Source organism: Nerophis lumbriciformis, linkage group LG33 (assembly GCF_033978685.3).
Source record: "Nerophis lumbriciformis linkage group LG33, RoL_Nlum_v2.1, whole genome shotgun sequence".
Taxonomy (NCBI): Eukaryota; Metazoa; Chordata; class Actinopteri; order Syngnathiformes; family Syngnathidae; genus Nerophis; species Nerophis lumbriciformis.
Genome location: NC_084580.2, coordinates 2,464,296 through 2,476,964, shown reverse-complemented (window position 1 = coordinate 2,476,964; position 12,669 = coordinate 2,464,296). Strand labels below are relative to the sequence as shown.

Here is a 12,669-nt window from a genome sequence, read left to right as displayed (position 1 = left end):
TCACCAGGCAGAATTCAAACTGTAAATCCCGCCCCCCAGTTTGCACACCTCACTAATAGTCCCGCCCAGTTTCTTCCTCTCAGGAAGTGCACGAGAGCTGTACGTGCACGCGCATAGATTGTTGACAGTCTGAAGAGTACCGGAGGATCGCCGAGTTCCTATTTTGTTGCAGAAAATGTCGTCGTCACAGGTACGTGTTTCTTTATTCTAATTATAAAATGTTTATGTTGCTAAGCTGTAATATCACCATATATTATACAAAGATTTAGCAAAGATCCTAAATGCCAAAACCACAAACTATGTCTCCGCTTACAATACACGGGACAGCAATCGTGTCAGCACGCAAAAAGATAGACACCAAATATAGGAAAATGGAACACGAGATGACCTGTCTAGAAGGAAAACAGCCGCTTGCGCTTCCGAAGTTAGTCCAAGACTGGCCCGCAATGCCCTCCATCTTGAATACGCCGGACCAATATTTATTCGAGTTTTGGCTCTTTGTTTGTTTAGACGTACAGCGTCTTTCTTTTCTTCCTCGGATTTCCTCTTTTTGGTTCTTTTTAGCAGCGCATGTGGGTGTTTTGCAGCCGTGCTTTACTGAAAACAATTCCGCGCAGTGCACGCGCGTCACGATATATTGCGTCAGCCAATGAGGAGGCTCCTTCGTGGGCTCTGCTCCCCCCTCCTTTCTTTAAATCCTGTGATTGGATCTTAAGAGGTTGACGTCTTATAAGTAGACACAGCATTGGCTGCTGTGACGCGAGAAATTCGGCCGCCACCTTGAAGTGGTGATGAGGAGCCGGCGAGCAGCCTAAACTGACAGTTAGACTTAGACAAACTTTAATGATCCACAAGGGAAATTGTTCAACACAGTAGCTCAGTTACAATGATGGAAAGTGTAAGGATGGAAAGGACAATGCAGGTATAAATAGACTAATATAGCGATAAAAAAATCTAACATATATACGAATATATACATAATATGTGTACAGAATAATATATATAGATACATTATGTCTATAACATACATACAATATATACCAATGACCATGTACAATATTACAGTATATACAGTATATGTGACAGCAGCAGCATAAAATAGAGAGTAGAGGAGCCAGATGAGGTGGTTCGGGCATCTGGTCAGGATGCCACCCGAACGCCTCCCTAGGGAGGTGTTTGGGGCATGTCCGACTGGTAGGAGACCATGGGGAAGACCCAGGACACGTTGGGAAGACTATCTCTCCCGGCTGGCCTGGGAACGCCTCGGGATCCCCCGGGAGGAGCTGGACGAAGTGGCTGGGGAGAGGGAAGTCTGGGCTTCCCTGCTTAGGCTGCTGCCCCCGCGACCCGACCTCGGATAAGCGGAAGAAGATGGATGGATGGATAGTTGACAGGTAGACAACAAATATGGTGTTCAGCGTTTTCCTGCTCAAATGAGCGGACTGTTGAAAATAGGTATCGGGGGATTACTTTTCACAAGTAAGATTTAACATTAACGTACTATTGGTTCTATTTTGTGAAAAGAATATTACCACAGATTTGAGAAGGAGCAAAGATCTTCAATAGTACTGAAATCGTAGCCGCTAGCAAACAAGACTATGACCATAATAGAATTGCTTGTCAATGAAATTAATTACATTTAAAAATGTCATACTTGAAGAACATAAAGTTGAAATAAATGATGAACATAAAGATTGTAAGACAGAATTTGATTTTATTCTGAATCCAGTGAAACAGATTGGTAGTTTTAGCTGATATAAAGACTCTCAGGTGTTTATATATGTTTATGTTTAAGTATTTGGCAGATGTTTTTATCCAAAGTGACATACATAAAAAAATACATATAAAACAATCACTGTAAACATTGTCATTTAAGGGAAGAATGTAATACAAAATATCAATACAAAGTGTCAAGATAGAATAAACTCTCTGCTGCTGCAACAACAGAGATACAGTCTATAGATCCCTAAGATATATAGATATCTAATATATTCATACATTGTTTATGTAGGATATACGCATGTATATATTACCTAATCTTGAATTTAAAAATAGATGACCGTTTTTTTCCCCTTCTCTGGGATTATATTCCCAGTTTTGATCTCGGACGTCTGGTTATTTATAGCATATAAGAATATTCTATTACTGTTAAGCAAACTAAGAATAAAAAAACACGCCAAAACATGTGTCCTTTATCATAGCTAAACGTATGACAAAAAAACGCGTGAAAATCAGTGGTATTCAGTGAGGTAAGATGAATTAAATGCGCTGACAGTTCATTGCTCCTGCCAAATGAATTGCACTGAGTGGAGAGCTGAGATAGGCTCCAGCGCCCCCCGCGACCCCAAAGGGAATAAGCGGTAGAAAATGGATGGATGGATGGATGGAGCGGATCACCACTCCAAGATGGCGGCCCGCGTCTCGTCAGCGCCAGTAGGCAGTAGCGGTCGATGCTGCGTACCCTTAGAAGATGTCTATGGGTTGACCGACAGGAAGACAAATGAGTTTGTCTTCCGGGTAAGCGTGCAAACCAAATATTTTTTTGTTTTATTCTGAATTAAGATATTTGTATAACTCAATAATTAAAGAAGAAAACAAAAGGACCATGATAACCTACGTTCTAATTTTTTTTATAAAACGATCACCATCAAATAAAATCTAAATGTTTTGCCTGATACTTTTATTTGCTTTTTTTTTATTTTAGTGTTATCCTTCGCACATTATGTTCCTTGTTTGTGTATGTATATATATATATATATATATATATATATATATATATATATAGTATCAAAGATAGATAAATACTTTTTTTTTAAAGTTTGTCATTCAGGGTTTTATTTACTAAAATACTTAATTATAAGGCATACACCCCATTCAGACGTACAATTTTTTCAGAAATAATTACTGCTAAGATATACTGTATGATGCTAATAAGATTTTTTTGTGAAAGAATATAACTTAGGTACCCCAACTTTAAGACTGATCTGTGTGTTTTGTAAGCGCTTTGAGTTAACACGATTGGTTTTTATAATGAGTTTAAACTCATTTTAATTGAAGTGATTTCATTGTTAACTACATTTTACATCGTATTTATCAGCAGTTTAATGCCTCGTTAATCTCTAAAATAACTCTCGTTTTTTAAAAATACTTTTTTATTTTTGCTTTTGTTTGTAGTAGTACTGTAGTCTTTACCATGTATATGCCATCTGTAGCTTGGATTATTCGGAAAAAAACAAGCAATCCTAATAATGACCTTTGACCCCAACAGCAAGGATCATACAACCCCATTGTTTTTTATTATCAATTCTTGTAAATTACAGAAAATGCACGCTTTAGACTATCCATCCATCCATTTTCTACTGCTTGTCCCTCTCGATCGACACGTAGTGTCGAAATACAGACAAAATTATTATTATTTATTTATTTTTTTATTTTAATTTTATAAACCTTTATTTATAATATGCAACATTTATATACAATCAAAAAATAAAAATAATCAAAACAAGTACATAAACAGTTCAATAACAGTACAAAACAGCACCAGGGGGTTGTAAACTAAATAAAGTAACTAAAATAGAATCCAAAAAATATATATCTAACAGAATGTAAAGCTGTATAGGCTCACACAAGTTCCGTAAATAATTTACATTTGGAACACAGCATCATCGTTTTCACAGCTTTTTGGTTGTTAGAGGTAGAGAGTGTTTTAAAGTAGAGTTCTAATTCTTTTTTAAAGGCACAACAAACAAGTCTAGTATTGAGAAACTTACATTTATGAATATAAAACTTAGCCAATAGTATAATGAGGTTGCAAAGGTAAATTCCTTTAAAAAAAATGTTTAATACAGTGTAAATCCAAATAGCACATCTTTAAAACAAAGCACAAAGTTGGTCATGAATATTCCGACAGAATTATTTTAGTTATAAAAGCCTACATCAAAGTGTTTTAAATGAGACATTACGATTGGTTGGATTCACAAACGTCATCGCCTACGTCATCCAGTGTACTTCCGGTATGAGCAGAAAACAACAGAGAGGAGCGAAACGGCTCGTGTGTAAATGTTAAAATAGCGTAACAGAAGCTTGTAAATTTTTTTTGGCTTGTTCAAGGGAACAAAGACAAACACGTAGACATGGTAAGGTGACACTTGCTTTCATCTACAACCACTGACGAAGCCGTCAAAATGTAACAAAAAGTCGACGCTGTTGAGCTAGCTGCTGCCAACAACACCACAAAGAATCACGCACCGTCATCATGAAACTTAACATGAACAAACCGCCATCATGTGTTTATTCCTTTCCGACATGTTCTGGCTCATAACACATTGGGTTTTCTTTTACAGTTTTCTTTTCACGTCTTCGACCACCCAATGTCTCGCGGGTTTCAGAACCGCTTTTCCACCCAGTACCGCTGCTACTCGGTGTCGATGCTGGCTGGTCCGAATGACCGCTCTGATGTGGAGAAAGGAGGCAAAAGTAAGATGGAATAATATTGCAAAATAAAATATGTAGAACTGTCAACAAACTTAAGAAACATCTTCCATTTCATCACTCTAATTTTTCTGGTGCAGTTCTCCAGTGGTTTACTTCTTGTATAAATGGGAGAACTATTAATGATGTAATGTCCACTGTGTCCAACCTGTCATGTGGTGTGGCCCAGGGTTCAGTTCTGGGGCCTGTTTTGTTTTTGTTGTATCTGATCCCGCTTTGGAGGTTGATCGGTAGTTTTCAAAATGTTTCTTATCATTTCTATGCAGATGATATTCAACTCCTTCAATGATTCAGAGTTTCACTTTTTATCTGAGTATCCTGTATTAAAAACTGGGTGTCCTCAAATTTCCTCCAGATAAATTCAAACAAAACGGAAACTCTGATAATTAATAAAAAGATCCCGCTGATCAAGAACTCCCTTGGTGCTCTGGGTGCATCTGTTAAAAGCAGCCTCAGAAACCTTGGGGTTGCTTTGGATCAGTCCATTGTCTTTGGAGGGTCACTGTCAACTGACCAAAAACTGTTTTTATCATCTCAGAAATATTTCTAAAGTGAGAAATTTGTTGTCAAAATTGGATCTCGAAATGATCATTCACGCGCTCATTTCGTCTCGCATTGACTATTGCAATTCTCTCTTCACCCTTTTCAACAAGTCAACGCTAAAGAGACCTCAGATTGTACAAAATGCAGCTGCCAGACCTTTGACCGGTGCACCCAGAACAGCCCATATCACCCCCGTTTTATCCAGTCTTCATTGGCTTCCAGTCAAATTCCGCATTGAGTTTAAAATTTTAGTCCTGACATTCCGTGTGTTGCATCAGTACATCACTGACTTGCTATGCCCCTACTCTTCAGGGCGCAGCCTGCGGTCTTCAGGCCAGGGTCCTGAAGGATCTCGAAAACTTGTTTTAAAACTCGTGGAGACCTGGCATTCCTCCTAACTCCTCATAGCTCCCAGACTCTGGAACAATTTGCACCAGTCCCTTCATGATCTTGACTGTGTTGAAACTTTTAAGAAACATTTGAAAACTTCTTTAGGGTATATTAAAGCTTTTAGTTAATGCACCTTTTAACTATCATTTTTAATCCACTTTGTATCCTTTTTATGTTGCCCCTGTGGTTTTAAATTGAATTGTTGTTTTACTTTACCTATGTTTTGTACAGCGCTTCGTGATTTTATCTGTGAAAAGCGCTTTATAAATAAAATGTACTTACTTACTAATTTGGCTGATTTGTTTCCCTCAGTTATAATGCCACCTTCAGCACTTGACCAACTCAGTAAGTGCACATCCTCTCAGAAAAACTCTCTCATTACCTTTTCCCCCTAATTCCTTACTCTCCTGTGTTGTCCACCTGCACAGGTAGACTTAACATCACCTATCCTATGCTATTCAAGCTGACCAACAAGAACTCAGATCGAATGACACACTGTGGGGTTCTGGAGTTTGTGGCCGATGAGGGAATCTGCTACTTGCCACACTGGGTGAGAAACAGATTTGTTATGAAAACTGAACCTTAAAAGGAATATGCCTTCCAGCCTTCCAGCATACCTGTCAACCCTCCCGTTTTCTCAGAGAAACTCTGTTCCTATATATTTTTTTACTTCCATGTAGGGCAGAAACTCGGCCTGGGCTTAAAAAATTAGATTTACAATTGTTTCCAATTTTTTCCCCCTTCTTTTTAAAGAAACAAACAATTTCCTTTATCTAACCATTGAAATTAAAATCTCTTTTTCAAGAGCGACCTGACAAAGAGGGCGGCACAAACAAAGTTACAATAATAATTACAACAAGATAATACAACAGAACAACAGCAGTCATACCACAACAGGTCAAAAATATGTTAAAACGATTAAGTAATAATTCAATTTAAAAGCAAGTACATTTCCCAAGAAAACTGGTATCTCGATCTTTTAAAATGGACTTAAACTCCCCCAAAGCGATCAATTCTACCAATGAATACAAATGACAGAAATAATTCAAAACATGTTTTGCTTTTATTTGATCAAAACTAGTAGTTTGAAATGATATTGCATACACTGCATCTTACTTACTCTTAGCAAAATTCTCATTTGTATAATGTTGTTATTTTTAGACCACACATAAATTTTACCTTTTTATGCAATCATTATCAAATAACTAAATTAAGAGCTTCCTCTGGGAGGCACTACTTCTTGCTTGAATAAAATACTTATGCAAACAAAAATGTAGCATTGTTAGGGGTGTAACGGTACGTGTATTTGTATTGAACCGTTTCGGTACAGGGGGTTCGGTTCCGTTCGGAAGTGTACCGAACGAGTTTCCACACGAACATATTAAGCTAAGCTAAAGTCTTAACAAGCTGCTCCGCTTCCTTCTGCCTGTCTCTGTCAGTACACAGCACCCAGCATTGTCCCACCCACACAACCATCTGATTGGTTGCAAACAGAGCGGTAACAGCCAATCAGCAGTGCGTATTCAGAGCGCATGTAGTCAGTGCTTAGCGTTTAGCAGGTAAGCATCAGGCAGCGGACTCTCCCCAAATTATAATAAACACCTCCCAGTCAACTACTAGTAACATCACTATGAGCCCGTTGATCTTCTAGAAATATAAACTGCAGCTCAGCTCGCTCGCAGTCCTGGCTTGAGGTGAAGGCTAATTCGCTTTTAGCGTAACGTTTGCTCATTGTGCGGTGCGTGTGTGTGTTACGAACAGCAAAGCCCTGTCTGTCTGTCATTTTACTTTACCGTATTTTCCGCACTATAAGGCGCACCTAAAAACCACAAATTTTCTCAAAAGCTAACAGTGCGCCTTATAACCCGGTGCGCTTTATTACGATTAATTTTCATAAAGTTTCGATCTCGCAACTTCGGTAAACAGCCGCCATCTTTTTTCCCGGTAGAACAGGAAGCGCTTCTTCTTCTACGCAAGCAACCGCCAAGGAAAGCACCCGCCCCCATAGAACAGGAAGCGCTTTAAGCAACCACCCGCCCCCGGAAGAAGAAGAAAAAACGCGCGGATATCACCGTACGTTTCATTTCCTGTTTACATCTGTAAAGACCACAAAATGGCTCCTACAAAGGACAAGGATCCGGTTCATAAAAAGACGCAATCTCTCCATCCGCACACGGATTACTACCGTATTTCACAGCAACTGATATTCCTGTGGAACGGGAGCACGTACGGTGAATATTCGCACCACAGGGAATGAGAAGTCGTCCTTCACTGTGGTTCTAGCTTGCCATGCTAATGGCCAGAAACTTCCTCCCATGGTGATATTCAAAAGGAAGACCTTGCCAAAAGAGACCTTTCCAGCCGGCGTCATCATAAAAGCTAACTCGAAGGGATGGATGGATGAAGAAAAGATGAGCGAGTGGTTAAGGGAAGTTTACGCGAAGAGGCCGGGTGGCTTTTTTCACACAGCTCCGAAGGCGAACACACCTTCACTAAGACGGGCAGATAGCGCCGGTCGACATACGCCAACATCTGCCAGTGGATCGTAAATGCCTGGGCAGATAGTTTCGGTCACAACTGTGGTCCGAGCTTTCCGGAAGGCAGGATTCACAGAACTGCTGCACAACAACAGCGACACTGAATCCGATGACTTCGACGAGGCGGAGCCGGCCATTTTTGGATCCCACGCTTGCGCAACTTTTCAATTCGGACACCGAAGACGAAGAATTCGAAGGATTTACGAATGAAGAATAACTTCAGAAGGTGAGCGCTATGTTTATTTTGTGTGTTGTGACATTAACGTTCGAGCAACATTATGTTGCTATTTATTGCTCTACACCATTTTGAATTTTACTATGTTTGTGATTGCACATTTGCGTACATTTTGGGACAGAGTTGTTAGAACGCTGGTTTTCAATATATTATTAAAGTTTGACTGAACTATCTGACTGTTTTTTTGACATTCACTTTAGCGCAGCGTTTTTTTGACATTCACTTTAGCGCAGCGTAGGCGCGGCTTTTAGTCCGGGGCGGCTTATTGGTGGACAAAATTATGAAATATGTAATTCATAGAAGGTGCGGCTAATAATCCGGTGCGCCTTATAGTGCGGAAAATACGGTACCTTTTTCTGTGGTGATTGAGCTGTGTTGAAGCAGCAAAAAAGGACATTATGTTAAATGAAGAGTTTCTGTCTCTGATAGTTGATATAATAATGTAACTGCAACATAAAGCCTACATGAACTCCATGGTGTTCAGGGATGAATAGTCTCTCCTATTGCTATTGTACTATTTTTCAGCTATAGTTACATTAATCATTAGTAATGGAGCAGCCTAGTTTTGAATGGCAGGGTCCCTGCTATTACATGTTGATAAAAATATAACATTTACATAATAAAAATCAACTACAGGCTTCCCAAATGCTGTAATAAATTAAGCATGATGAGTTGACTTGAAACTGTTTAATGTTGCACTTTTTATATGTAGAAGAAACGTTTTGTCATTTTATTTAATCTGAGCAACAACTTGAGGCAGTTTAATGTTGATTAACGTGGGCAGAATTATTATAGTGTTCCCAATGTTAAAAGGATAAAGCCATTGTTTACAAATTTGGTAAATAAATAACCAAAAAATGTATATTTTGTTGTTTTCTTACTGTACCGAAAATGAACCAAACCGTGACCTCTAAACCAAGGTACGTACCGAACCGACATTTTTGTGTACCGTTACACCCCTAAGCGTTGTACATTGCATGCATCAACATTGAGATTAATGAAGTGCAAACTTAAAACTTCTGTCTTGATAAAAATACTTCTGTAAACAAAAATGTAACATTGCATGCAAATCAATAAATCAATCAATAAAGATACCAATAATCATTAAGTAGTAATACAATTTAATCAGATGAATAAAATGCAAACCTAAAACTTATGTTTTAAATTAAAGATTACTGTAAATAAAATTGTAGTATTGTACATTGCATGCAAATAATCAGGTAAAACATTGAGATGACTCTGTATTTTTAGTTGGTGGATAAACACAGACTTTTCCTTGAAGTATCCTGGGTTCCTGTGTAGTGTGTACTGATGTTAAAGACATTTCATTGCACATGTAAAATATCACTATATTGATGTTTAAATGCTATATAATTCCACGAGAGTTTTGCAGCTGCACTCCTGCGTAGTAATCGTTCTGTGCATTGTTTTCCTTTCTAATCATACTGTACATAGTACCTTGTGTAAATTATTTCACCACAGTAAGCTGCCTATTAGGTGGAATTTGTTGTTCTTGCAGTCTTGTAAAGGGTTGCGTTTCCCCTCAGTTCGATGCTGTTCGGATGCTGCAATAACTTTGTTGTGCTGCTGCCTTTTAAAATAAATTTTGCAGTGGCAGTCACTTGTTTCACGCCTTTTGCTACAAATCTAAAGCATTTTCATTAAGTTGAAATCACACTTCTGCCCTCTGGACAAGTTGCCACCTCATCGTAGGGCCAGTACTTTTTAAAATTTTTTATTATAAGTAATAGATAGTGATGCTTTAGAATAGAATAGCATATAATAGAATGCCTTTTATTGTCACTATACACAAGTACAATGAGATTAAAAGCAACTCCAGTATCAGTGCGACAGTCTACAAATATGCAAAACATAGGAAGGAAAGAAAAGAAAAATAGTGCAAAAGGAGGTAAGGTGCACAGTCCAGTCCTGAGAACAAATGTTCTGAATGTGTTGTTTAAATATTATACTATATACATATATACAGAAGCATTCAGACTGTGGGTGGAAAGTAAACATTTCATGGTAAAGGTGGATTTTTTTTACATCAAGTCGCGCGTCACGTGGCTCAATCAAACCATATTATTTTACGCTACATCATGTAGAAATGTTAACAGCATTAGTTGACGGGACCATTTGATACTGGTCCGCGGGGTTGGGTTGGTTTCCCTGTTACTGTTATTTCAAGGAAATGTATTTTATTTTCAAATGCAAATGTTGACATGTGTGCCTTTCACTAGATCTAATATTTTTCAATGGCAGTATAAGATATTGACATGATCTACATACCCCTACAGATGATGCAGAATCTGCTGCTGGAGGAAGGTGGTCTGGTCCAGGTGGAGAGTGTAAACCTTATGGTGGCCACCTACTCAAAGTTCCAGCCACAGAGTCCCGACTTTTTGGACATTACAAACCCAAAAGCAGTGTAAGGAAAAAAGCTGTGTGGGACATAAAACAGATCTCTGTCACATGATAATGTAACATCTCTTTTTCAGGCTGGAGAATGCTTTGCGGAACTTTGCCTGCTTGACCACTGGTGATGTCATAGCCATCAACTACAATGAAAAGGTAGAACATTGAATTCACCAACATGCTTAAGTGGTTTTTGTACAATGACGTTACCGCCACCACACCTGCTTTTTACACAATAATGACCGTGTTCTTAGTCATTTTCAGTGGATAGTAAATCTTTGCTACTGTACCAACTGTACACTGACTACTCTGAAGTATATCCAAGTTTCATTTCTAAATCATTGTCCCTAGGGAAGATATAATTTGAAAAATGGCTGCTGAAATATGAGTGGCCTTTTTGAAGCCTGACCACTAACAAGAACAAACTTATTTCAGATTTATGAGCTGCGAGTAATGGAGACCAAGCCTGATAAAGCAGTATCCATTATTGAGTGTGACATGAATGTAAGTATTTCTCCATGTGCAGTATTTTTTTCAATGTGGTGCCACATGTAATACTTCAATATTGGTGTCATCACTCACACAGGTGGATTTTGACGCTCCGTTGGGTTACAAAGAGCCTGAGCGCCGGCCTCAGAACCACGAAGAACCAACCGTGAGGACCACGTTTAAAACATGTATTTTTCTGTTCTGAGCTCCTCATCGATTGTTTTATCCATACAGGAGGAAGAGGCAGATCCAAGCAGTTACTTTGACATGGATCTAGGATTCAGAGTAAGTAGTTGTTAACAATGAGGGTGAGATGTCTTCATGTAGTTATGTGATCACACTGAGTCGACTCTACAGGCTTTCACCGGCTCTGGCAATCGTTTGGATGGTAAAACGAAAGGGATTGAGCCCAGCCCATTTCCTCTGACCGCCAACGACATTAAAAGGTTAAATAAAACATGTTCATTATTTACCTTCCACTTACACAAGCGAATACAGGCGCTGTATAAAAAGATAGCTAGACATTTTTTTTGTTTTTATCTTGCCATACAGAGGTATTCCCAACTATGAGTTCAAAGTCGGCAGAATCACCTTCATCAGAAACTCAAGGCCACAGCCTAGGAAAATGCTTGATGATGTAAGTCCATGTGTTTAATATTTCCCTAAAATACCATTAATGTCATCACGTTCCGCTGTTAAAACTATTTTTCTCAGGATGACGCCATGAACAGATTCATCGCCTTTTCCGGAGAAGGACAATTATTACGCAAGAAAGGAAGAAAGCCATGATGAGTTCCAACAGGACTTCATTCAAATGCGCGTGCACTCACACACACACACACACACACACACACACACACACACACACACACACATATATATTGTCACTTACACTTGTAGAGGGAAAGCATTCTTTCAGGTGCACAGGGATGTTGTGTTCCCATCACTTTTGAAATTGCAGTTCTGTGGAGTTGGGCTAAATGCCGTGTTAAAACTGGCAGTCATATTTCTGCTCAATGAAAGATCCATAAATTGCAGCCAGTGCTTGGTTTGGATTCTTATAGCAAAACATGACCAAGGTTAATTTATGAAGCATCATTATTGGATTTGAAAGTTTACTTGACCTAATTTTATTATAATTATTAATTTGGGGGGAAAAATCATTCCACTTCCAACATGCTGTTCCCGTTATGACTTATTATTGTAAGAAAATGGTTGCAAAATTTGTTGACCTAGTTTTTTGATAATAATGGCAAAATGTTTTTTTTCTGAGACATTGTAGGGATTATTTGGATTATTTATAGATAAATAAATGATTGTTCCAACAAAATTGGTTGTTTGTGTTGTCCATTAAGCACACCATAAAAAATAAAACATGTCCATACATAGCAGGTACACTGGTGTGTTTATATTCAACTGTTAAAATAACAGTATTTTTGCAATGTTGTGACAGTTTCTCAATATATAGTACACGTTGATACCCCAATATATAGTACACGTTGATACCCCACAAGTTGTTTTTCCTGGATGTTATGCCTAACAAAAATAAGACTGATCTCAAGACTGCCT

At 38.5% G+C, this 12,669-nt stretch overlaps 1 protein-coding gene across 2 annotated transcripts; it reads left to right on the top strand.

The window, feature by feature from the left end:
- The first annotated feature begins 54 nt into the window (after window positions 1–54).
- ufd1l (ubiquitin recognition factor in ER associated degradation 1) lies at window positions 55–12,430 on the top strand. Of its 2 annotated transcripts, none has more exons than XM_061928916.1 (12): window positions 55–190; window positions 4,344–4,476; window positions 5,737–5,769; window positions 5,853–5,974; window positions 10,494–10,624; window positions 10,695–10,767; window positions 11,047–11,115; window positions 11,198–11,266; window positions 11,335–11,385; window positions 11,458–11,546; window positions 11,653–11,737; window positions 11,815–12,430. In XM_061928916.1, the coding sequence occupies exons 1-12, from the start codon at window positions 176–178 to the stop codon at window positions 11,887–11,889; spliced, it is 945 nt and encodes a 314-aa protein (XP_061784900.1). In that variant the 5' UTR covers window positions 55–175; the 3' UTR covers window positions 11,890–12,430. The 2 variants fall into 2 exon arrangements, with proteins under 2 accessions (XP_061784900.1, XP_061784901.1); XM_061928917.2 differs by lacking the exon at window positions 55–190 and adding an exon at window positions 3,969–4,136.
- Window positions 12,431–12,669: the final 239 nt, after the last annotated feature.